This window comes from Branchiostoma floridae, chromosome 6 (genome assembly GCF_000003815.2).
Source record: "Branchiostoma floridae strain S238N-H82 chromosome 6, Bfl_VNyyK, whole genome shotgun sequence".
In the NCBI taxonomy this organism is placed as follows: Eukaryota; Metazoa; Chordata; class Leptocardii; order Amphioxiformes; family Branchiostomatidae; genus Branchiostoma; species Branchiostoma floridae.
In genome coordinates, this window is record NC_049984.1 from 7,558,326 (window position 1) to 7,582,245 (window position 23,920).

Sequence of the window (23,920 nt, forward strand, 5' to 3'; positions counted from 1 at the left end):
TGCTCATGCAGGTTTATGTTTTATGCATTTACTGACAGAAAAGGAAGGAATATCAGAGGATGTATAAATGTACATAGCGGCAGTTAATTGTGCCGTGTTTCTTCCTACCGGTATTTTTTACCCCCTCCCAACCACGCGCCCGTTCGCCGGGCAATTCCGCGGCGTGTTACAATTACAATATTACGCTTTTAGCAGGACAAGAGTGGCAGAAAAGTTTCACAGAAGAAGTGGCAAGGGTAACCTATAACAGCAACATGTAACTGGAGAAAATGATGCGTTGACAATTTGTCAAATCAGTATGGCTAGAGAAATCATCGTAAACGTACCGGTATTATGATAATAGATGTTACATACAAAACTCCAAAAACATATGTCAGCTTATTAATGATCTCTTAGAAAGCTGTCGCCACTGCCTCATGGTCTATATGTATTTGTGAATCACTTGAGGCATATGCTTTTATATTAGACCTTTCAAAGAACAGATGTGTTGAGCATAGATGACAAACAGTGATGCACTTGACAGCCCTGTTCAGTAGTGATGGATGGTATTCGTGGTTTCCAGTATTCATTACACAGAAAATGTCATCTAAAAATGTAATCAGCCTAAAGAAAACCTAACAATGTATTAGCAAACATATAACGATATTAACCTCCTTGGTGTTAGTAATGAAATAGTTGTTTAAGACATTGTTTTATATCTACAAGCTGTCAATATCATATTTCACAAAGGTATAAGTTTGAAACCTAGCCTTGTTTGGCTTCTGTCTACCAGTTCACTTTCCTACCAACAAAGTGAGATATTTGGAGATGAATCCATCTATATAAAACAAGTCTGTTTCCCAGCCTAATGCAAAGGGACATAGCAGACAGCTGTCACAACTGACCTCACCACAAGTTTCATCTATGGTGTTATTTCTATGCTGTGTTGTCCTTGGAGGTTAATGGTGTTATGTTTTTGTAATAAATCATCTGAAAAGAGAAAGGTCGTTGTTTCTAATAGTTGTCTATAGGAGACATGCAAATTAAGAACAAAACATACCTTCGTACAGCTATCATAAGTAAGGCCTACATGTACCACTCACTTATTACGCGAAAAGCAAGAATGGCAATTATGCAAAATTTGGTCGCCTGAGTATAATTTACATTAATAAGACACCCCCCCCCTTGTTGACAGTATTTCCTTTGGCCAAATGTTGGTTGAACTAAATCATTTTTCCTACAGCAGTTTGATATGATAACACTTCATGTCAACTCTATGTCACAAGAAGGGACAGCTGGTGTCAAAGCACACACACATGTTACAACCTGCTGTCGCACATACCATATTGTAGGTACCCACCCCAACAGTCGTCACATGGACAGGACAAGATTGCTCAATAACCAGTATTGGACAGAGGTGTGAAAGAGCTGTGTCTGCACCACAGTATGATGAATCCAGTATTGATCGACAGAAGGCAGGGGATTGTCAGACAAACATATTGTGAGGCAGAGTTGTAACAGATGTGGGCAGTAGAACACATGTTGTGGATGAGGTTTTGAGATGTGCTGTTGTCACTGTGTAGACAGACCTTGTCTAATCACTTGTCTCTGGGAAGGCTGGGACACTTTGTGTGGTTAGTGACCTGTTTGCATATAAATTGTCATCTAAGATTTCTTCTTATTGGAAGACCTAGATCATCAGTAGACAAAACATAGCATTTACTGATGAAGTTTGTTGGCAAAGATATTTTGTGTGATTGGGTGATCCAATTCCTGAATCTTGGAAGCTACCTCGAATTCCTACATGTCACAGGGGGTACTACATGCTTAGTTAGGCCAGTGCTGGAGCTTTAGATTTTTTCCCAGTCCATTCATTGGTTTGGGAGTCAATTTTGATTTTTGTTGTTAATGTGATAATTTTAAGATTATAAAATACATTTTCATCACAAATGTTTGGACGAAGGGGTAAAATTTTTGTCCCAAGAAGCCAAATTTCCCTCCTGCGTGAATGTTGAAGGGACAGGTCCTGGTTTGGCTCCATCTTCAGTTGTGCTCTTGCCTGTCAGACATGTAGATATCATTAGCACAGACAGTCTCCCAATGAACTTGCTAAATACCTTTGCCATTTTGTGGGGGTCATTTTCTGTGTTTGCACAAGGTCATAATCAGAAGACTTCTCTAGGTCAAAGCTTCCCAGCCACTTTTCACCATCTGTTTCCAATGTGTTTTCCTATCTTGTGGCCACATGTTTTGCTCCGCTAGGTTTATTTTTCCAATTTCCCATCACCAGGAGTGTTGAACTGGTGAAAACTTGAAAGCATACTTTTGTCCAGCTCACTGTAGGAGCCATGTCGCGCCCCATACTGGCTCCAGAGGGAAAGTCTCAGGGCTACCCTTGTGCTTTGGACATGGGGAAGTCCTTACTAATTCCAGATGGGAATGTTTCCAAGCTGTACAAGGTTACTCAATAAAAAGGTTTTATTGTTCTTGATTCAGTTAGCCTCAAGTACTGTTTTAAGTCGTACAGTCGGATATAGCAGACCAATTTGGAACAATTGACCTTGAAGAGAAAGGTGCTTGTCACCTTGAACTTTGGAAAACTCTTTGACCTTTAGTGGGTGACACTTAGGAAAACATGTCAAGAATGCCATGTGTTGACTTAGGAGATAGGAGAAAGACTTCGGAATACTTTGGACTTGACCTTGACGCAGTTGTGTTCTAACTTTGGAATACTTTAGATTGACCTGGATGCTGTTGTGTTCTGACTTTGGAACACTTTTGGCTTGACCTTGACGCCATTGTGTTCTGATTGTTCTCCAGCTCCCCCAGTGAACGGGATGCACTCCCCGAGCAGCGTGAACGGAGCGCCCTCCCCGCCCAACGGCGTGAGCACGTCCTCGTCGCAGCAGCAGCTCCCGCCGGCCTGCGGGGCGCGACAGCTCAGCAAGCTGAAGCGCTTCCTCACCACGCTGCAGCAGTTCGGCTCCGACATATCGCCGGAGATCGGGGAGAGAGTGCGAGGACTGGTCATGGGACTGGTGGTAAGTTTCTACACTTCACTGACTAGATTAATCTCCAAGCAGAGGTTAGGCTCAGGCTTTTAGGTTTTTTCAGGCATTTTTTTCGGGCGGCTGCAAGACATAAAAAAAAACAGTGCAAAATAGAAAGCCCGATAAAAACAGCCAGAGCCTAACCTCTGCTTGGAGAGTATGACTAGTTAACCATCCACCATATTCTATATTTTCACAATTGCCATCACTTGTATATGAAATTGTATTTAGAGGATGCCTGATTGACAACATATACAAATTGACTATATCATCCTTTTTTGGGGCATACTATACTGCTTAAATTCTTATCTTGCGTTTTTACATTTATTAATGAAGGCAAAACATAGGATCTTTTGTATTAAAGAATATTGTAAAATTGAATAAATCTAAAGCAGCTGTAAAATCAAGACTGGCCTGTAGTCTAAACAGCAAGGTACCCAATGTATTACAGTATTTCACCTTTGAACTGAGGAGTACTTTATAGTAGCCAAAAGATGAGAACTTCAGAGAGGATTCATCATTCTCCATCTCCTACATGCCATAAGAGCAGAGATAACAGACCATTCCCCGCTGATGCATGAAATCAGCTGCAAGATAAGGTCCTGAGATGGCATATGATGCTAAACAGCTTAACTCTACTGGGGATCGGGGCTGTCTGGAAAACTTCTGTTGTAAATTAAGTGACACAAAGAGACAGTGTTGGGAGGGTTAGGGGACTCTTCTGATACAGGTGTGCATGATTAGTCAGGGGCAGGAGAAAGACCAGTGGTTGCCAACCCTATGTTCCTCCCACTGATGTTTCACTGATGTGGGATGATCAGGTAAGGGAGGAAGGTCCTGGTCTTGCACCTCCTTTCTAAAGGGTACAGACTCAAACTTGCTACTGGCTCTCATTCTGTCTAGTTGTAACCATTTATGTGGTAGTAAGCTACAAATTTGTACTGCAACCAATGGTTGTAAGCAAGAATTCATAGCCTGCCAAAAGAGCTAGTACGGTACTACCTATATCATTTATATTTAGACATCTATATAAGTAGTAGCAAGAAGTTGAAGTTGTTTTGTCAGTCGTTAACACATTTTCTCCTGACTTTTCAGAATTCCCAGCTGTCTATTGAGGAGTTTCACCAGAAGTTGCAGGAGGCCACAAACTTCCCTCTCAGACCTTTTGTCATCCCTTTCCTAAAGGTGAGTAGGAGTGACGGTTTGCTCCGTGTATGTCGTTTTAGTGTGTTGTTTTGCACTTTTCTTCAAAAGCCTTTGATGGCCATGACCATGACATTGCATGGGAGGAGGGGCATAGAAGGTTCCAGATGTGCTGAGATGTAGCCAAGAATGTTTTAATCAGTCTAAAACCAACTTTCCAGAGCCACTGCCAACTTTGAAAGTCCAGGGATTTGTAAAAAAAAATGTTGCAACTCTTTCTCAAGAGTTTCTGTCAAGCTTGTTATGCCAAGAACTGAATATATTAGTTTATCTGGTGACCTCCCAGCATTTTCGATCATGTAAGTTTTTGTAAGAAAAGTCCCTTGATCAAGTTGATGGGAAGCTTGGGATACCTGGGGGTCAACTCCACCCTCAGTCTGGCAGACAGCCACATGAGTGGTAAAGCACTTTCAGTTGAAGGCTTGAAATAGCCTGGGTACCATCCTATTTCTACCGAGGCTCCTTACACTCACTTTCCTAAAAAAAAATTATTTTTTAGAGGTAGCGAGTGTAAGAAGCCCTGGTAGAATATGGATGGTACCCAGGCTAGGCTTGAAAAGTTGTGTAGTGTCAAAATTGTCTCTGAAAGGTCTATAAGCCAGGGGATAACTTATCCTTCCATGGTAAATCTGGTAGGGACAGATCTTCACAGGGGGGCTCATCTACCCCTTATTGCAAACCTCAGGTTAACTAGTGTGTCTCTCTGTGATGGATGGAGACAATCTCAGTAGAGAGGATTGTTTATTTGGATGTGTAGAAGGGCTTGTCAGATACAAATGATAACCAGGCATGGCTTGTATATCCTGTATGGTCAGACATTTTGACAAGTGTTATTAGTGTTTAGTTGATTTCTATATGCTATGTCACAAAAGCTGTACATATCATTATATGAACCATATCATCGTAATATGGTGATAGCAGAAAGAAATTATTAAGTGGAGCTACATTCAAAAGACGTTTAAGTTACAAGAAGTCAGCCAAGAGTCAAGAAGTCAGACCAGTTGCCAGTATAACTTTTCTGAAGAGAGCTAGTCAGCTTTGTACTGTACTTTTCTTCAGCATACCCTGGTGCCTTCCAACTACTGTAAATGCAGAAACTTTTGCGGCGGTTTAATGTTTACGTTTTTCGTGGTGGCCGCTTCACCGCAAACATTTTTCCATGGCAGTAAGAGACTTCAGTGCATGGTGCACCGCGAAATTAAAACCACCTCGAAAAGCAAGCGCTACCACCAGCTGAAGTAAATCTTTGCAAACTTAAATACATTTACAGTAAATCATGAGGTCCTGTAGGCTTGGCTACCCTGACCTCCCCAGGCAGACGTCAGGACCAGCTCATTAGCAGGGCCAGGGTGTTTATTATGAGGAGCTGGAAGTCATTAGCCAACAACCTTGGGAGAGAAGAGGATGGGGAGGGGGGCACTGACAGCAAGGATTGAACTGTCTTTGATGGGCAACCTTCCCTCAAATCATGTACACTCTGAAAAGTAGCCATTGAAAAATAATACATTAGAAATTACATATAATAATAATAATAATCAGGTTTATTTTGCCAGCCAGTAGGTACCCAAGTTATGAGTAATGATCAGGCTGTTTAACATATATTTTGCTATCTAACAGTTAAGTCCTGTACTGTAGCAGAGGTGGTAAAGGATATCTCGCAGACCATAGTAAAGAAAAGGAGGTACAATGTAAATCGGGATAAAGTTGATTCTGTGGTTGTTGAGAAGTATGGATGAATCTGAAGCCCCCCCCCCCCCTCCTTCTACATACATCTGTATCCCATGTGTGTGGGTGGGATGCTGCTAGTGTTACATTTTTAATGGTTTAGCTACCCATACATCTGTCACCATAGTCAGTCATGCTTTCTACTTTAGTCTGACAGCCCTAAATTGCTTCCATACAAAAACCTACACAAGGTTCCTAGTACAAGGAACGGAGGAAGAAAACACATCCAGGAAATGTAGTGGAATGCTGGGTGTTTTGCTGGAGGGTCCCTCTGGAGCCCTCTGTCCCTCCTCTGTAGGATTATCTGGAAGCAATCAGGGATGATTGGGTCAGAGCCAAGGGCAGGACCCTGTCTGCTGAAGGAAGTAAGTGGCAGGAGGGGCAGGGGTGGGTGGGAAATCCAAGCCAGCTGGGACAAATTGGCACAAGACCGTTCCTTACAGCAGTGGTGTAGTCAAGGTGCAGGCAAGAGTGAGTAGTGCATGGCCAGGGGATACAGTACACAGACTTGTGGAGGTGGACTGGGCTCGATCTGTGACCTGAGTGGGGACAGTAGATACATGTAGGTAGGAGGTGACACATTCTTAATATCACAGAAATCTTTATTAGGGTCAATTGATGATGCAGGTACAGATGCACAGTTTAGATAGCCTGGAATCCAGGCCCCATGCAGTCCAGTCTCAATAATATCTGTTGTGCAGGTGTTTATCATGGTCTAACTCGTTGGCCTCGAAGCAGGCTGGTATCTAGGCTACAGATCATAATTCTCAGGACATACATGTATATGTATGTCCCACAGTTGCCTCTTGGAACTTGGAAACTGGGAAGGTTTTTTGTTGTTGTTTTTGTATTAGCTGGTTCAGCTACAACTTTACTATTTAAGACAAGGTATTAACTGCACCAGACATGGCAACAATTACCCCATCCTAGTTACAGTTCAGATTTATAAGTGTTCAGTGAAGTGCTTAGAGAAAACACAGTCCTGGATAAGTATCATGTGTACACTGGAAACAGATGTGCTAAACGAAACAGTTCAATTTTGGGATGATTGTTTGGTATAAACGTTGTAATGGCTAGAATCTATTTATAACAGTTAGTCAATGAGGTTGTATCCCTGTTATTAAAGATGTCACCACACATGTATGTATAAAGCTGTGAAACTGGAATCTTGATAACAAAGGTAACAGAGAGGAGTAGAAGGTTATCTTTAGTGTAGAATGCAGGAATTTGTGATATTGGAAGTGGAAATAGTAGCTCAGATCAAAGGAACAACTGTTTCTACCCTGCTGCATGTGTTGCTGTCTGTCAAGTAGCCAGGTCTAAAGCATTTCTTGTGATTTCTCCTATTTAACTTTAAGGTGTGACCTTTACTTATGGATTCAGTTCACCAGGAATCAGAGAAAGAAAGAGACCAGACTTCAAAATATGTTGTCCACAGTTTTCGGAACACCTGATTTTTGTTTACAATTTTATTTTTGAATGACCAAATTCAATTAGATAGTAACCATTTAACAGTTGACTTTTATTTCAACAAGGTTTCTTGATAAAAGTCTTTTTCCCAAAAGCTTAAATTGAAAAGTCAAAAGGCAACTATTTTTTAACTGCAGAAAAATATCAGTTGTTGATGATAAAATTCGCCTGGGTTTTAATACTGTAGTTTAATATGTAGAAGTGTCCAGTAAAATGTTTACTGGGTATCAGTAGACATCCAGGCCACATGGAACTGGTTTCCTCCCAACCTGCCATGGCAGCCTGTCTGTTGTTGTGGATTACTGGCTGCCGCAGGTAATGAGAAACACACCAGTTCTGAGAACCCCTCCCCCAAGAGATTTGGACTTCAAGTTGGAGGACAACAAGGACAGATTGTGATCAACAACTCTGTTGATTACATTTTGGGAACCTTTTTGTTGAATATGGTGTTCTGTGTTTTAGCAGAAACAGTTAGTCCTAGGTGTGTATTCACCTTCCAAAAGAAGTACAAGAGTTGTATTTGAAAGCAACAATACAGGTGTAACAGGCTGGAATATAGCCTGGATACCAGACCCTTGCCCAATCTCTCGTGTGGCCACATGGATATTTTTGTGGGCTGGGGTCTGGCATCCAGGCTAGTTGGAATATACCCCAGGCCATTCTGGCAGGGGTTTATTCTTATCTGCTTCACCCATTCTGTTGTTTCCAAAAATAATTGGTGCTAGTGATAGACACATTTTCAAAGTATGTTTTTGACATTGAACCTGTACTGCAACTCTAGAAAAGGAGATGTTTTTGAGAGTTATATGCTGATGAGTCATGATTTCTGTTCCATTTCTCCGCAGGCTAACCTACCACTTCTCCAGCGAGAACTTCTCCACTGTGCCCGCATGGCCAAGCAGACGCCAGCGCAGTACCTCAGTCAGAACGAGCACATCCTTCTCAACACAGACACCTCCCCCGTCGACTCCTCAGACATCATCATGGATGTCAACGAGAACGGCAAGAGAAGAACCCCCGACAGGTGAGCCTCAGAATCTGGAGATTTTATATCATTATGTATGCAGACCTTTTTGTTCTATGTACAAATGTATGAAACCACTGGGTTATGTACAGGTCGCTACAAAAGAATAGTTGACAGATAACCGTTACATTGCATATGTGTGTGTGCGTGTGTTTCCGCCAAACACAAGAATTGTATTCTACTACAGTGTAAGTGTATTCAACTTAATAGTTTTCCTAGACTTCTTACTGTGAACTCATCACAATGGTAACATATCTTCTGTCATGTCTTCCACTGTGTTACACATATTTTGTTCATTCTAGTAAAGCAATAAGACTTGTTGCTGATATTTCCCAAGTTTTCCATGACAGTATTGTGCTTGGTATTGACCGGTACATGTACGAGTACTTACAAAGGACACTGTGATGCTATATCAGCCATTCCTACAGACCAAAAGAGAACGGCGTGGAACCGATGGACGACCCCCGCCACCCTGCCAAACGACACTGCACGGTCAGCCCTGGCCAGCACCGCGTTTCTCCGGGCACCAGCGCCCCCCACCCCACCCTGCATGGGCACCACCCCCTCCCCCCGCCCCACCACCAGGGGGAGGGGTACATGAGGGACATGCCGCACCACCCCAGGGAGTCACGGGATCATCGGGACCCACGGGATCCCCGGGACATCAGATCTGGATCCGGATCAGGCCAACAATCCAAGTAAGATTTATATATGGCCTCCTTTTGGTCAATATTGACCATAGGTAAAAAAATCCTAATCGATATCAGCCCTACAGCATGAACAGTGGCTAAACAGTCCTATACGAGAATGACAGTCTCTGCCACACTGGGCACATCTGTAAGCTTACTCAGGTTTGTTACAGAGTTCTTTTCGCAGGATCCACTTTTCTTCTGCAATGCGCATCAGTCTGCCATGTGCATCAGTCTCTTTTCTCAATGTAAGAACACCCAAAACAACTGTCTTTGTTTAGAGTTTCTGGAACCTTTCACCAAAGCTTTACAGGTGTCATGTCCAGATTTTGGTTGACTATAGCTGATTCATGTGTGTGTGCTTTCAGCAGAGACCACGACAGGGAGCACTTTGAGGGACGTTACCCCGTGCACCCCCGCCTCCCGTACGACCCGAGAGAGTACGAGCGGGGCAGCCACCGGATGTACGACTCGCACCATCCCAACGGGTCGTGGGAGGACGAGTGGAAACATGTGGAACAGGTACTTTGCCATTTATTGTTTCAGAAGTTATATATATTAGTGTTGGACAGAATAAGTAGTAGTAGAAGTAGCACTAGTAGAAAGGTTTATTTCTTCCTCTTACCTGAAGGCCAAATCATCAGGCTTGTTAACGTGAAAATTAAACAGATTATGATATACACACTCTCAAATTTCATCAAATCCTCGAAAGAATTATTACATTCTGCTTGGTATGCTTCAAACTACAAGTTCTAAAATAAAGCGTCAGTCCTTGAACTTTTAAAAGATTTGTTTTGCAGAGAATAACATTTTTAATAGCCATGACAGCTGACCATTGTCTGCTCTTTCAGATGCTACACTGCGTGGCCGGGATGGTGGACAAGACGTTGAGAGCCATCGCGTCCTTGCGACATCGATCCGTCCAGGAACGGGAGGAGATGCTGATGTGGTCGCGGCGATGTGCCGAGGGAGCGGACCACGAGATGAAGAAACGTGCTGGCGAGATGATGGCGCACACCATTCGTCAGACTGAGGACAGGGTCAGCGAGGTCAAAAGAAGAGCAGGTTGGTACATTTTGTGCTCTGGCAGTTTTTCGTCTGGCCACTATTGCAAGTGTCATTCTCTTAACACACAAACCTTCCTCACAAAAGAAATGTGTCCTCTACAATGAATAATTATGACAACAATAAAACTTGCACATTGTACTAACACTACTGACATTAAATGAATCAAGATTAGTTCTTGCAACAACTTAAGTGCAAAGTCGCTCACAACCTTGCAGAGAAGCTTGTCAAAATGCACCAAAATATTGTTTGATTCATCCGAGTAACAGCTAGCTCTGGTACCAGCCTATGTTATTAACTCATGTTTGCTCCTTATCTGGTCATTAAAAAAAACTACCTTAATGAGGCTGGTAGTTTGGTATTTGAAAGCACTTGGATTATTGTATGTACCTGCACTTGTGTGTCTCCCATTTTCTTTCTAGCTAAGAGCTTGTATGTCAAGAGTTATAGATAGTGAAATTTGGCCTCTTTTCAGAAATGTACCAAGCTCAAATGGCCAGGACCTTTCCCTTCTACAATAGACCTCGACCAGGTAAGCGTTTTTAATTCCAGTCTTAAAAGAAAATACTGTAAGCTAGCTTGGAGGGTAGCGGGATGTAGCCTTGACGATTTAAGAAAACTTGAAGAAACCTCTGAAGTCTCAAACTGCTAACTGTCAGCTTAAGAACAGATTAAAGTTGTGTGTGCTCGGAGTTCCCTTTCAACTGCACAATTACAACTAACAATCCCAAGGTTGTTCAGCTAGCTTTTGGGTGTGTCCTAGTGGGTTTACAGAGGGTTGGATAGTCATAATTGGGTTGTTGAAAGGAAACCGTGTGTAAAGATTGGAGTGTGTACATTCTGTGGCCCTCCGAAGCTAGCTTCTGTACCAGGCACGAGGCGGGTGTCCGACTGTCTCCCTTGTGTTCTGCAGAAGAAGCTGTGAACGAGGTGAAACGCCAGGCTGTGATCGAGCTCCAGAAGGCTGTGGCGGCGGCAGAACAGAAGGCAAGTGAGCTTGTGGCGGCCGAGCGGGCCAAGATGGAACGTGCTGTGGCGGACGCTCGTCGTCAGGCACAGGACGAAGCCAACCAACAGCAGGAAAGCTCCAGTGAGGTAACGTGGAGTTCCAGCGCTCTACACTGATGGCAACATGAGAAAATGTCGATGTAGCATGAAATGTCTCCATCCGTCCCACGGCCGCTAAAACCACCCAACGAACAACATTCCTGTTTTTCATTTGTTTCCTTTCTACAAACCATAGCAACTGTAGTAACATCCAAAATCTGTGTCATTCCGAAGAAAACTTTCTGAAACAAGAAGAAACAAATGATTATGTAGGGCCTGGAGGAAATAGTGCTTACATCTGTGTCCAAACTTGTAGCATTGATCAATGTGTAGAGCTCTGACTTCAGTTACATACCTCATTGGTAGCTTTTTTCTTTGGTGCAGAGCTCTGTTTCTTGTGACAGTTCACAATTGGTGTGGTTTGCAACTAACCCTAAAGGAGAGCTTCATACTAATAACTACTATTTAAAGTCTAATCAAGGGTCTGAAATTTCTTAATGTATTATTTGACGGTGGCTACTGTTGTGTTTTAGGAAAGAAGCCTTTTAGAATATGGCTTTACCTTTTTCTATCTATATGGTGTTAAAGTATATCTAAAGATAATTTCTCCTTCTATGTTAAGGAGTATCTAAACTAAGCTTTTCTTTTTCCTATCTTTCTGCTGTTTTTGTATATGGTGTATCTTTGTGGTGTTTTGGAAGTATCTTTCTCTTTCTATCTTTTTGCTGTTTGGGTATATCTAAAGAAGATAATTTCTCTTTGTGGTGATAAGGAGTCTAGCTGCTGTTTTTGTATATCTAAAGAAGACAATTTCTCTATCTTTGTGGTATTTAGGAGTATCTTTCCTTTTCCTATCTTTCTGTTGTTTTTGTATATCTAAGGAAGACAATTTCTCCTTTATCTTTGTGGTATTTTCCTTTTCCTGTCTCTCTGCTGTTTGGATATATCTAAGGAAGGCATTTCCTCCTCCTTGTATCTTTCTACCATTTGGATATATCTAAAGAAGGCGTGCCTCTCCCCATACACAGAATTGCTGGAACTGCGGCCGCAAGGCGAGCGAGACGTGCAGCGGGTGCAATGTCGCCCGTTACTGCGGCTCCTTCTGCCAGCACAAGGACTGGGAGAACCACCACCGCATCTGCGGGACACAGGTACGCCACGCCCTGCAACCCTTGCCATGTACGCGTAAAGAAGGCTCAGAAAGTCTTTCCTGTATTGTGCAATCAGACTGTACAAGACAATTTAACAGTAATGACTTAGCTATTGCATGAATCTGGAAAACGCACAAATAAATATGTAAAGTGAATAGATTTTAAGTGTGCAATGAGCTAGTTTTGAAGCAGTCGATGGATTGGATGGCTTTATGTGGAATATGTTGTAAACCAATCGTAATAAGGACACAAGTCAGGTTGTCTTATACCTGCAAGGTCATATGACTGAATAGAAAACCATTGAAAACCATTTCAGTTATTCTAGAAACAAATGGCCTTCTACACTCCTTGACAAGATTTATGATACTATTTTATGGCACTGTAGGATCTGCTTGAAGATAACAAGCTTATTACAAACTTTCTCTGGCTTTCCATTGTTGTTGTGCAATGACTGACAGCAATGCCCCCTATCTCTCCAACGTAGGCACTGCAGCAGCAAGCTGCAGCTGGTACCGACGCAGCCGCTGCAACCACTTCCGCTACCACTCCGCCAACTGTCGCTAGTCCCGTGGAGTCCGTCAAGTCCGTCACCACCACAACGTCGCGATCAGGTTCTCCCGTGGAGAAAGCAGAGGCCCGCTAGGCCTGCTTATGGAAGAACATTCAATGTTATGTATTCATACAGAGATATAGGATACTACTAAGGGACAGACTTCTACATCTACACTCAACTGTTGTAGTAAAAAAAGAGAAAGTGTTCTAATGAACAGACTTCTACTAGTATTGCCAACCTCGTGTTATATTCATGTATATCAGGGATTGCTTGAGATGTGTCCATTTGAACTGCTAAGCTATAGCCAGTGCAGGGTTTGACACAGGGTTTAGAAATGGAAGCCTAAGTGCAAGTTGTCCTGTGCTGTATGTGACCACGTTGTACATTACAGTACCCCTGTGTCTGAAGACTGTTCTCCAAAGTATCATGATAGCTGGTTAGTGCATAGGTCGGCCAAAGCAGAAAAGGAGATCTAACAGTGCAGACCACTCCATGCGATTTTTTTTCTTGGAGTTGGTTGTTTCAAGTAAAAAACAACCAGTTTTGAGCAGTCTCGTACACTTGTGAAGTTACTGAAAATGTGTATAGATGGAGTTGAGTTTTCCCAAGAAGAGAAGAGAAAAGGCCAGTGGGTAATGCCAGACATCGTCACCAGCAAAGCTTGTTTGACGTCCTATTTGGACCTTATTCATGCACATTTTCAGGAAAATTCCTTGGTCAGCATGCAGAATTTCTGTACTCTTGTCCAACCAAAAGAGAGCAGAGAAGAAAGAACTGAAGGCAGTGTGGGCTGAGATGACTAAACCCTCCACTTGGTCCCATTTCTGTTGTGTGTGGCAGTTGCACAGCTCACATGACACAAGCTAGAGTTGTAGTAGCGATGACAATCCTTAGTTTCTCATAAAAAATTGCCAGCCACATTCTATCAATGTCTGCCGTATATAGACAAGCATTCTTCTCACAGGCTACAGTATATCTCACTGGCTATAGTTTTCAACAGTCACCTGATATTTTAGATAAAGAAGTCTTAAGAAGTCATTGTCAAGTGCAGTATCGATTGTTGTGATCTCAACAATATCATGTCTTGAGATAAAGAACTACTAGAATAAGGTTGCTCTGCACATACGAGTTCGTTTGTCTGTAAGTGTACCTTCAAAAGAGTATGTTCACGGCACCACCTAGTTCAGAATGCTTTGACAGAATTTCTGTGGGAATGCGCTAAAAGTACTGTGTTCTTCTCATCTTGGCACCTTGTTTCATATGGCCTATTTGTCACAGTACTTTTGACTTAAAACTTACCCGATAATAGTGTTATTTTGGTGCTGTTAACCATTCACTGGACCAAACTTTGTGGAAAGCACCCCCTGTATAAATGTAAACTGTGTATTCTTAGGGCACAACAAGCTCAAACCTAGTGTTGAGCGAAGTACATAATACTTATTTATCCCACTGTATGTACATATATTACAACTATTTTCTTTATTTGTGTCTACTGCAGAAGAGTAATATATATTTAACAGTTTCTCCGGTGCTTGGAGGGTTAAGATGGCAATGTGTGAGGTTTAATGATTGTGGTCTCTGCAATAACATAAGAGTCGTTAGTTGAGTGTACCGCTAACACCAGTATGTACTTAATACTGACATCATTGGAATCAATGCTCAAGTGTAATATGTTTTAGGATGATGAAATCTCCTTCTTTGTGAACATGTATTGTGTTCAGATGTATGTTGCAGTTGTCTATGGTGTTACTTTGTCGACTGAGACATAGGAAATTATTGTGACTAATTCTTGCAGTTGCACGGCTAAAGGCGTTTCAGGATGTACAGATTTTACTGACTGATTTTCACCCTTTAAAACTGAATTCGATGTCTCTGCATCGTGCAAGATGTACTGTAGTAGCAGACGTGGTACAGATAATTATGGAAAAGTTCCACTGTTCCAGCACAAGTAGGATAGGTTGGACCGACAAAGAATTGAGCGGCCACCTGGTTCTGGTAGTGTAATGAGACTTATACATGACCTTTGACTCAAGAGAGTTTGTGTCCACTGTGTAGAAGGGTCAGAGTTTAAAGGTTATGACTTGCCAAGTGTGACACTATGTTGATAGTTTCTGCCATTGGATGTGATACATGTGCTCGTGAGTGCTTGTGGAAAGAGTTCTCCTGCTTCTGTCTATAGATATCATACTCTATGGATCTCTGTTGTTCTCTCTTCATCACAGACTACATACAAGGCTCTGTGTGATTGAACCAAGTCCTGTCAAAGATGTCGTACAAGTAGCTGTGCTAATCAGGAACTGTTGAACTGTTGCCAGATATCCATTGTTGATACTAAAAATTTTACAAAGAGCTGCCTTTATATGACATAATTCCCAGTGGAGTTAAAAAAAGTAGCAGACGTCGATGTCGTCAGTTCTCGACTAGGGAGGAGGAATGGTTTTGACGGGAACAAAATTGAGTAGTAGAAAAATCGCGAAACTTTGTTTAGTGTCGTAGAAGCTGTGCTAGTGGTAGTGTTGGTTGATTACTGCTGGTCCAGTGGTTTACCAGATCTTTCTACAGTGTAGGCAGCAATACAGTATGCAGACAAAAAATGGTCTGTCCTAAAACATTTCCTCACACAGAATCACCATTTAGTCATTGGCGTGAGTACATGTAGTGTGTATTTCATATTACATTTCCATACATACTCAAGACAGTGCTAGTTTGTGTTGGAGATCTGAAATCACACTTGTTTGATATCAAGAGAAACGTTTTTTCGCCTCGCTTACTGTTCCCTCCCAGTCACTTGACCATAAAGGAGCATTTCCAACTTTGTATGTGTATGTGTATAATATATAATAGAAGTGAAGAGAAAACATTGCCAAATTTCTGTACAATTGCACAAGCACATAAGGTAAAAAGAGCCTGTGTATCCGTAGTAGTTGGAGATGTAGTCATGAAGCTGTACATGTAAATGTCACGATGTATGTAATTATTGTTATTTTTCAATAAAACAGCATGAAAGCAACCAGTAGTTGTGGGCTAGTGGACTTTTTCTAACTCTGGACTTAAAAAAAGCTTGTGTGTATGTGTGATAAGGAGCAACGTATAGACCACCAAGCTATAGATGCTGTGAATGTTTTTAGTACAAATGTCTTTCATTTCTTAGCAGACATCTGAAGGTAAAAACAACTCTCCCAGCTAACTGCTAGCACAAACCAGCTAAATACACCTGTCCTTGGTGCTGAATACCATAAACACACCTGTTGCTTAACAGCATACACATATAGGCAAACACACCTGTCCTTGGTGCTGAACACTCCACGGATTCGATGAAACATGGAGCTAAAGCCTAAACACCATCCACACAAATAGTTAAACACGCCTGTCCTTGGTGCTGAACGCCATCCACACAGGTTAACACACCTACCCCCGAACACCACACTAGACTGTTTTCTTTCATGTACAGTGTCGGCTCCGTCTGACACTGAAGCATTTTCCTCTAGTTGTTCAAAAACATTAAAACTTAAATAATTTGTTGTCCAATAAAGTTCATTCCATAGGCTACTGTCTCAAGTGCAGTAAATTCTTTTTTATTTACAGAAAACCCATAGACTGTACACAGTGGAAGGTTGCTATGTACAGCTGTTATTACAGTATGTTTTTGTATACTCAGAGCTGGGACATTTCTGTCATGCATATATTTGTAGGCAGGGTAGCAGCAGCATACAAACTTGGCCGTAGAACAATATAGTGTCCATTACTGGGTATTAGATGAATAGTGCCAAGTGGCAGCTAAAAATTTTGACAATCTGGAATTACATGTAATATTCTCAGCAATCTCATTCAGTAACAATGTGTATACATGAGCTTCAAAATTTTCATCAGGATTGTAGCTGTAACAGTATAACAAGGTAATCTCTGTTTTAAGAACCCCCAAACTGTTCACTATCACAATACACACCATAGAGTGCAGTACAAAAGGGTAACGTTATGCCAAGGATAGCAGATTGATATTTAACAATTTTCTCTGAATTCTTCCTACCCTTACCATGTTTCATTGGTTGGGATGTCTGCATGGCAGCCACCAGATCCTATCCAAGCTTTTGTTAGAGAAGTATTTGTTTGCATAAGGTGTTTTTGCATGTAAATACAGACATACATGAAGAAAGCTGCAGAACCTTTGTTCTTGCTGTTGAATCACATTATTGCTTGCTTAAAGTAAAACAGAAAGGTACAGTCAAAATCTTCTGAAAACCTGTCAAAATAGGCATAAAATACATGTACGTGACAATGGGTATGGAGCTACAATGTTTATGTATTCTGCTCAATCTTTTGTTTCAATGTTTTCAGTTCTAGATTTCATAGCAGATTCTCAGATGTTTTGAAGCCCGCAGTGCAACGCCAAAACAGTCTTCAGTGCTTCAGCAGCGAAAGGTGCTTTACCTGTTACTGATAAACTCTGCAATAATACATAATATAAAACATATGAGATATTCTGGCATCTTTACATAAAGTGGTCTGTTAAATGAAAGGCATGAATACGACATGTTCTGACTTACAATGTATCGTATTGCACTAAATGTACATTACATGGAACTGGAGTCTTTAAAATAATAGATTTATCCTTCTTCATGCTGATGTAACCAATAGAAACTTATTTAGCTACCTCAGAAGGGGGAAAGTTATACAGATGTAGGTAGTAGTAAAGGTCCCATAGCAAGGAGCCAATATACATTTGTGTAGGCAGTGAGTTGTTATTCATCATGTCTAGGGCACGGTATTGGAAGCTGGAGCCCATAACTCTCCTCCTAGATCCTACTGCCTTCTACTTCAAAACTCTACGGTCAGGTACACATTTTACAACTGTGTGGAGCAGGGTTCTAGCCAGCTTCCGTCCTTTGACAGAATTTTGCTGCTGTGGACGGTCAAAAATTTTGCCCACTCCATCCTGTGGGTCGGACAAAAATTGGCATGTAAAGATATTAATTGAAATAAGCTGAGTCTACTGACAAAATTTGCCCCTGAAAATAAAGGAAATGGCATTTCAGACAGTCTAGTTTTCAAAATTTTCCTGGGGGAGCATGCCTGCCCACCAAATCAAACCTGTGACCTCTCCATCTCTTGTGTATTAGCCTTGCTACTCAGTCATTTAATGACACCTTATACATGTACATGTACTAAAGGGACCATGAACAAAAAGTGAGAGAAGATGTACCAATTTTGCAAATGACCTTGTGTATTGTAACAGAACATAGTTGCTATTGTTGAACTATACAAACATTGCTAAAAACTGATACACAGATATGAGCGATAAACACATTATGGTACACAAATGACACATGTACCTTACTACTTACATACTATTGACAACAGGCTGGAATTTCGGTGAAGTTTTCCTAAGAGTTTGTATCCAAACAGACACTCTTCAAGTGTGAAGGATTGTTTTAGTCAATATGGTACCATTACGCATAAAGTATGTATTCTTGTTTACCTTCAGAACATTATCAGTGTTTTAAGGTTTTAAAGAGAACAGTATGCATGATGAGTGAAAATCAAACAATCTGCAATTGTAGCTGTTCCCTGCAGAGAGCAAAACCTTTTAAAAAGATGATCATCTACTAAGTCTACAAACATCATAGTTACATTGCTATAAAAGGTGATGGAAAATACAAACATGATATCCAGTTCAACAGTGTCAGTCAGCATAAAAAATACACTGGACATGCATACATGCAAGACATGTGCAAAGAAAACAGGCATACGCTCATTCAGATAAAGTCAGCAATTCTGTAAATCAATAATAATCTTTGCAGGCACTGGATTGAGATGCATTGGGCAGTTCAGTGTGGACTTTGCTATGTGACCTCTACCCTCTGCTGGATTGGTTCCCGGCAGATCGGGCATGACTCGATCTGGATCGCACAGGTCATACATAGATCCCTGGTGAACAGAGAAAAAGTCACTGATTAGAATACAAGTGACAAATATCAGTTGACAAAGCTTCCCATTTATGCAAATTAGATACTAACATTTTGGTAATATGTGCAAAGTTTCAACAGAAAAGATTATTTCTGCAAAAACTTAAACAACTACGAAAACAAGGCCTTTCTTCAACTATTGGCAGCAAAATAAGAGCATTCTGGGGTTGATATACTTCTGTAGAAACTGAAATATTCGCAGTGGTTTCATGACTTGCACAGTGGACTATCGCAAAATCATCACGCTGCAAACATTTGTTGTCTGTGCATGTCCCTACATTTTGTACTATGAATGTGGCACCTCCTTCCCCCCTCCCAATGTGAAATCAAGTTTATGCAAACTTAAACTTGAAAAGTAACTAAAAGTGTGTAAGATAGAGACTTTGGCCACTGATTAAGTCAATCCTGACCCCTGCTGAATGTTTTGGGTACTGCACCCGTCCCTACCTGTGCCCACATGGCCTGAGTTCTGTGTCCGCCTGGTTGTCGAAGCAGAGATTGCAGCAGTTCTCCTTGAAGCTCAGCTCTCGGAGCAGGGCCAGCTTCTTGTGCCTACAGGACGGAACAGATGCGACTGGTTAATATTACAGGCATGTAGCAATTCAGACTCGCACAGTCAACTCTACAACTTCAACTCTGACTTTCCACAGCTTACTGCATTGCTAGCAAGGCAGTCTCTTGCTTTGTTTTTTTTCTTTCCCACTTATTGTTAAGAGCCCATCTTGTAAGTTGTAAATCTATCTTTTTTTGACAGATAGTGTGAAATTTTTGTCCGTCCTAACAAGCAAATTTCCGTGCTAGGATGAAAGGACGGGTCCTAGAGACAGCCCTGATAAATAGACGCAAACATGACCAGATATCGCGCCGACCTTGGTAAGATGACCTTGTCTTATTGATTTCATGGCTTGAAGTACCAATTTTTTACAGAGGGGGGGAAATTTCCAGAGCAAATTTCCGTCCTGGGATAGAAGGATGGGTACTGGAGACAGCCCTGATAGACACAAAAATGATATGACCAGATATCACTCCAACCTTGGTAAGATGACCTTGTCCTCGCTGGACAGCTCGGCATGGTCATTGAACTTGCTGAAGTTGACAGGCGGCGGATACCTGAAGTCTTCCGCCCCGAAGTTGAAGATGCACTGCTGGAAGGACATGAAGCTGGCAGCAGCAAAGAAACCCGACCTGAAATACAGACTCTGCTCAATGCAAGGCAGTCTAAAGCTACAATGTAGAGGCTAAAGTTGCCCATACATCAGAACAAGGGGGTCAACCTCCCTGATCAGAAGATGCATTGGGCGCTCATCTAGATGCTTCTAAGTCCTGGGCCACACATAGGTGCATGCACTACAGACCCTATTCAATGCCAGGCAGTCTGCCTCAGGTGTCCAGTGGTTGCTGTGTTCACATGTTTCAGGGGTGAGTTTTTCAGTTTTCACAAACTGAAGTAGTCATTTTTGGGGAAAATGAAGACAAGTTACTGTTAACTGGCCTTTAGCCCTTCTTGGGAAAGATTCACACACAAACAAAAAACAACGTGTATTCAGCTTGAGCCCCCATGTTCATGCCACGTTCTACCACAAGCATGCATACTAAACTGAGAAAGATCTGTAATACTCTAACAGTTACATGATCTATTAACAAGCACTCCCTTGCAGAATGAGTTTGCATTGCACCCACCTGGCTGATCTGAAGACATCCCTCTCTGGAGGTAGGTTGTTCCCATTGAGTGAGAAAATGATCTGTTTGTTGTCCAAATCTAGCAAGAATCCTAACACATCACCTGGAAGAATCAAAGTTGGTATCAATAAACTATGTTCACTCCTCTGTGAAACCTGCATAGTAGTGATAGGAAAGTAACACAGCAGAAAAATAGCCAAAATATCTCGACATGTCCAGTTTTTGTCACACCCTACTAGCACACCAAATATAAAACAAATTCATCTAGCCATTCTTCTTATTTACCAATACACAGACAAACCCACAAACGCTTTTTAAAATATAACCTCCATGACATTTCATGGCTGTATTACGATGACAAAATTAAGTGACAGCATAGTATTGTGTAAAAATTTTAAGCATGGATCCTGAAAAAAACGGCCCTTGAACAGACCTTCCTTCCAGGCTTCGTGAGCGTGAGGACGGGATTTGGCGCTGTACCAGATGAGTTGCCTGCAGCCGTCATACGCGCAGGAAAACTCATCATCACCAATACCGTATCCTTCCTGAAATTTACACACAAACGAGTTTTTACTAAGTATATTAACACATAACAAACTTACAAATCAAACCCACATCATGGGTACCAAAAATTAGCATCTTGTTTATCATTTTCATGCAGTTCTTATTGAACAGCTCTTTCAAATTGCAATTTAATGTCTGAATGTGGGAAATACAAATGATCAATTCATTTACAAGTTCTGTCTGTTACATTTCACAATTCTGCAACTGCAAACAAGTAATAGACCATACATCCGTAGCCACCCCGGTACTATCTGTAGGTCACACAAGGCAAAAATCGTACAAAGACTTACGGATTGGTTTTAGATCATTAAGGCTTACAGAAGAAGTGCCTTTCAGACTATTGTACATTGGCAATGTTTGTTTGGTAATATGTAAAATTGTAGTAGACCTTATGAAAGTGGCAGTGCTTTTGTTGTGTCAATAAAGATATCTCAACGTCCCCATTCCTTACATGGTTGAGGAACTTGCTGTCCTTGGTTGCCCAGCCGATCTGCATGACTCCCGCGGTGACGACCAACACCTCGTAGTACCAGATCCCCGCATCCACGCAGAACGTACAGCGTACACTCTCAAAGGACGAGGCGTCACTTCTGGCCTGGTGTTTAGAAAATGACAGTCAACATCAAAATGTAGGCAATGTGCAGTTTGTCTTTTCATCTATACCACCAAAGTTACAATTGTTTTATGATAAATAGTGTGAGATTTCCTGAATGTCCTATATCTACATAGATAACAGACTTACAGATGCTTACGTCCTATTACCAAAGCATCAAATGAGCAACTGACACCAGAACATAAAGCATTTTCAGTGTCAGGGACAGATGCAGCAGTACAATCAAATACAGGATACTACTACTACTACTACTACTACTACTACTACTACTGCTGCTGCTGCTATTACTACTATTACTACTACTACTACTAGGCTTTAATTAAAACGAGTATCCTTCCGTGTTCTTACCTCCAAACCGTGTGGTGAAATTTTGAGATATTCGCTGGTGTCATTACTGTTCAGTAGTACGTTGATGCCTTTTAAGTCTGCACTCTCATATGTAAGTGTCCTCCCATCCTTCAAAACTGCATACACGGCAATGATAAAAATGCAGGGATATTGTCACATTGTTTCAAAAGTACGTACAGTACCATACATTTGAAATTTGATTTTGAGCATATCAACAACATGCCTTCAGAAAAACATTGCTACAACAACAAGGAAATTTTGTTACATGGATTTTGAATACATTGTAAATAATTACCCCCAAAGACTAATACATCATTTATTTTAGAACAGCTGAAACCACAGACATGAATGTGATTGGTCAACAGAGAGTGATTGACAGGTGTCTTACAGAGGTTGTCCAGGCACCACTGTGCACAGAAGCCCACTTGTCTCCTCAGGAACTTGGGGTCGTTGACCCATTTCTCCAGGATCACCAGGTGACTCGTCACACCTGCTTTTGCTATGGTTGCTTTGTTTTCACCTGGAGGAGAGAAAAACATCATTTGCATACTTGGGACATTTACATGGTACTCTTTTCAACATTCAAGTTTTTAATTCATAAAGGAGTCTAAGGAGTTAATTCAGCTCGCAAAGTTCTGGCATTGTACATGGGAAACTATTGTCATTGTTCCATGCTTAATGCAGTTGCCCTGGTCTTCAACACTTTGCTAACATGGCTACAGATGTCATATTTTTGCGATACTTTTGATGAGTCCAAAGTTGCCATTTTGTAAACTAAGAATAATCCTGTCACTACAATGGTAAACATTATGGTAAAAATAAGTTCCAGGGGAAGTCATTGACATAAAAAAATGACTTACTTGTCTGTGAAAACTTTTCTAATGCTATTATGGAGTGTAGGATGACTGCAGGATGACACTGAGGGTCCTGTAGAGGTAAGAAAAGAGAAACCAATGTCAGTTTGCATTTCTGACTTACAAGAAACATTATATTGTCCAAAAAAGTTGAACTTCGTACTCTCACAATAGTTGTTAATCTATTTCCTGTAAATGATCCTAAGTTTGTGGCAATTTAATCCTGCAGTAAGGAGAAAATTGAGTGTTCGCAATGGTTAAAGTTTGCAACAGTAATATAGTCACATACTGTACAATCAAGTTGTGGTGAAGCAGTCACCGTGAAAAATGCATAAAACCAAAACGAAAATTCCAAGAGTTACAGTACTACATACCAGGTTTGCTAGAAGGTATTCCAGGTTTCCCTCCGTCAGAAGGCTAACACTATTTGGACCTGCAGAAAAATAAACAACATGAGGCTCAAGAAAACTCAACTCTGTCAGGCTTCCAAATCACACTTTATCAAAAGCTGCAATACCAACAACAGTTGCAAGGTGGGGCCCCTACCTGCCAGTTTCTCAGCTATACAGCCCAATACAGCTGCTATGTTCCTGTGTCTGGCTGGATGCTGCAGGCCCATTCTGGATATCCTTTTGCACAGACTCAGGCTGGATGACAACTTCAGTATGGACTCCTACAAATGTGGAAAGTAATAAAAAAATCCAGATATAAACACATGACATAGTATTAGAGAATGTAGTTGGTTTACATAATTTTACATATTGGAAAATAGTGTTTACATCTACAGGGTATCTCTGGGAAGGGAGGTTCACCTAAAACAGGGATATTGTTTCTGGCTGTGTGTGGGAAGTTCAGATTCAGATTCAGCTTTATTGGTCCTTGACATGGGCAATGACATTATAGATGCCACTTAAATGTGCCGAAGATTACATTCCATAAAAT

General features: G+C 41.4%; 2 protein-coding genes across 19 annotated transcripts in view; one reads left to right on the forward strand and one right to left on the reverse strand.

Moving 5' to 3' along the window:
* Positions 1-15,966, forward strand: part of LOC118417968 (protein CBFA2T1-like) — a 181,432-nt gene extending 165,466 nt beyond the window's left edge. For 12 of the 17 annotated variants that reach the window (XM_035823747.1, XM_035823748.1, XM_035823742.1 and 9 more), the window contains 10 exons: positions 2,800-3,020; positions 4,125-4,214; positions 8,273-8,451; positions 8,868-9,149; positions 9,509-9,662; positions 9,992-10,205; positions 10,681-10,737; positions 11,119-11,300; positions 12,281-12,403; positions 12,888-15,966. In XM_035823747.1, the coding sequence (XP_035679640.1) occupies positions 2,800-3,020; positions 4,125-4,214; positions 8,273-8,451; positions 8,868-9,149; positions 9,509-9,662; positions 9,992-10,205; positions 10,681-10,737; positions 11,119-11,300; positions 12,281-12,403; positions 12,888-13,046 (1,661 nt within the window). In that variant the 3' untranslated portion in view covers positions 13,047-15,966. The remainder of the gene's footprint in view (positions 1-2,799; positions 3,021-4,124; positions 4,215-8,272; positions 8,452-8,867; positions 9,150-9,508; positions 9,663-9,991; positions 10,206-10,680; positions 10,738-11,118; positions 11,301-12,280; positions 12,404-12,887) is intronic. The other 5 variants (XM_035823743.1, XM_035823737.1, XM_035823738.1 and 2 more) reach the window with 5 other exon arrangements.
* Positions 15,967-16,510: 544 nt separating this feature from the next.
* Positions 16,511-23,920, reverse strand: part of LOC118417970 (RING finger and SPRY domain-containing protein 1-like) — a 14,586-nt gene continuing 7,176 nt past the window's right edge. For both annotated transcript variants that reach the window (XM_035823755.1, XM_035823754.1), the window contains exons 5-15: positions 23,525-23,651; positions 23,353-23,411; positions 22,985-23,051; positions 22,513-22,644; positions 22,125-22,240; positions 21,615-21,758; positions 21,033-21,144; positions 20,600-20,702; positions 19,952-20,104; positions 19,367-19,471; positions 16,511-18,881 (exon numbers count right to left, since the gene is read on the reverse strand). In XM_035823755.1, coding sequence (XP_035679648.1) covers positions 18,797-18,881; positions 19,367-19,471; positions 19,952-20,104; positions 20,600-20,702; positions 21,033-21,144; positions 21,615-21,758; positions 22,125-22,240; positions 22,513-22,644; positions 22,985-23,051; positions 23,353-23,411; positions 23,525-23,651 — 1,203 coding nt within the window. In that variant the 3' untranslated portion in view covers positions 16,511-18,796. The remainder of the gene's footprint in view (positions 18,882-19,366; positions 19,472-19,951; positions 20,105-20,599; positions 20,703-21,032; positions 21,145-21,614; positions 21,759-22,124; positions 22,241-22,512; positions 22,645-22,984; positions 23,052-23,352; positions 23,412-23,524; positions 23,652-23,920) is intronic.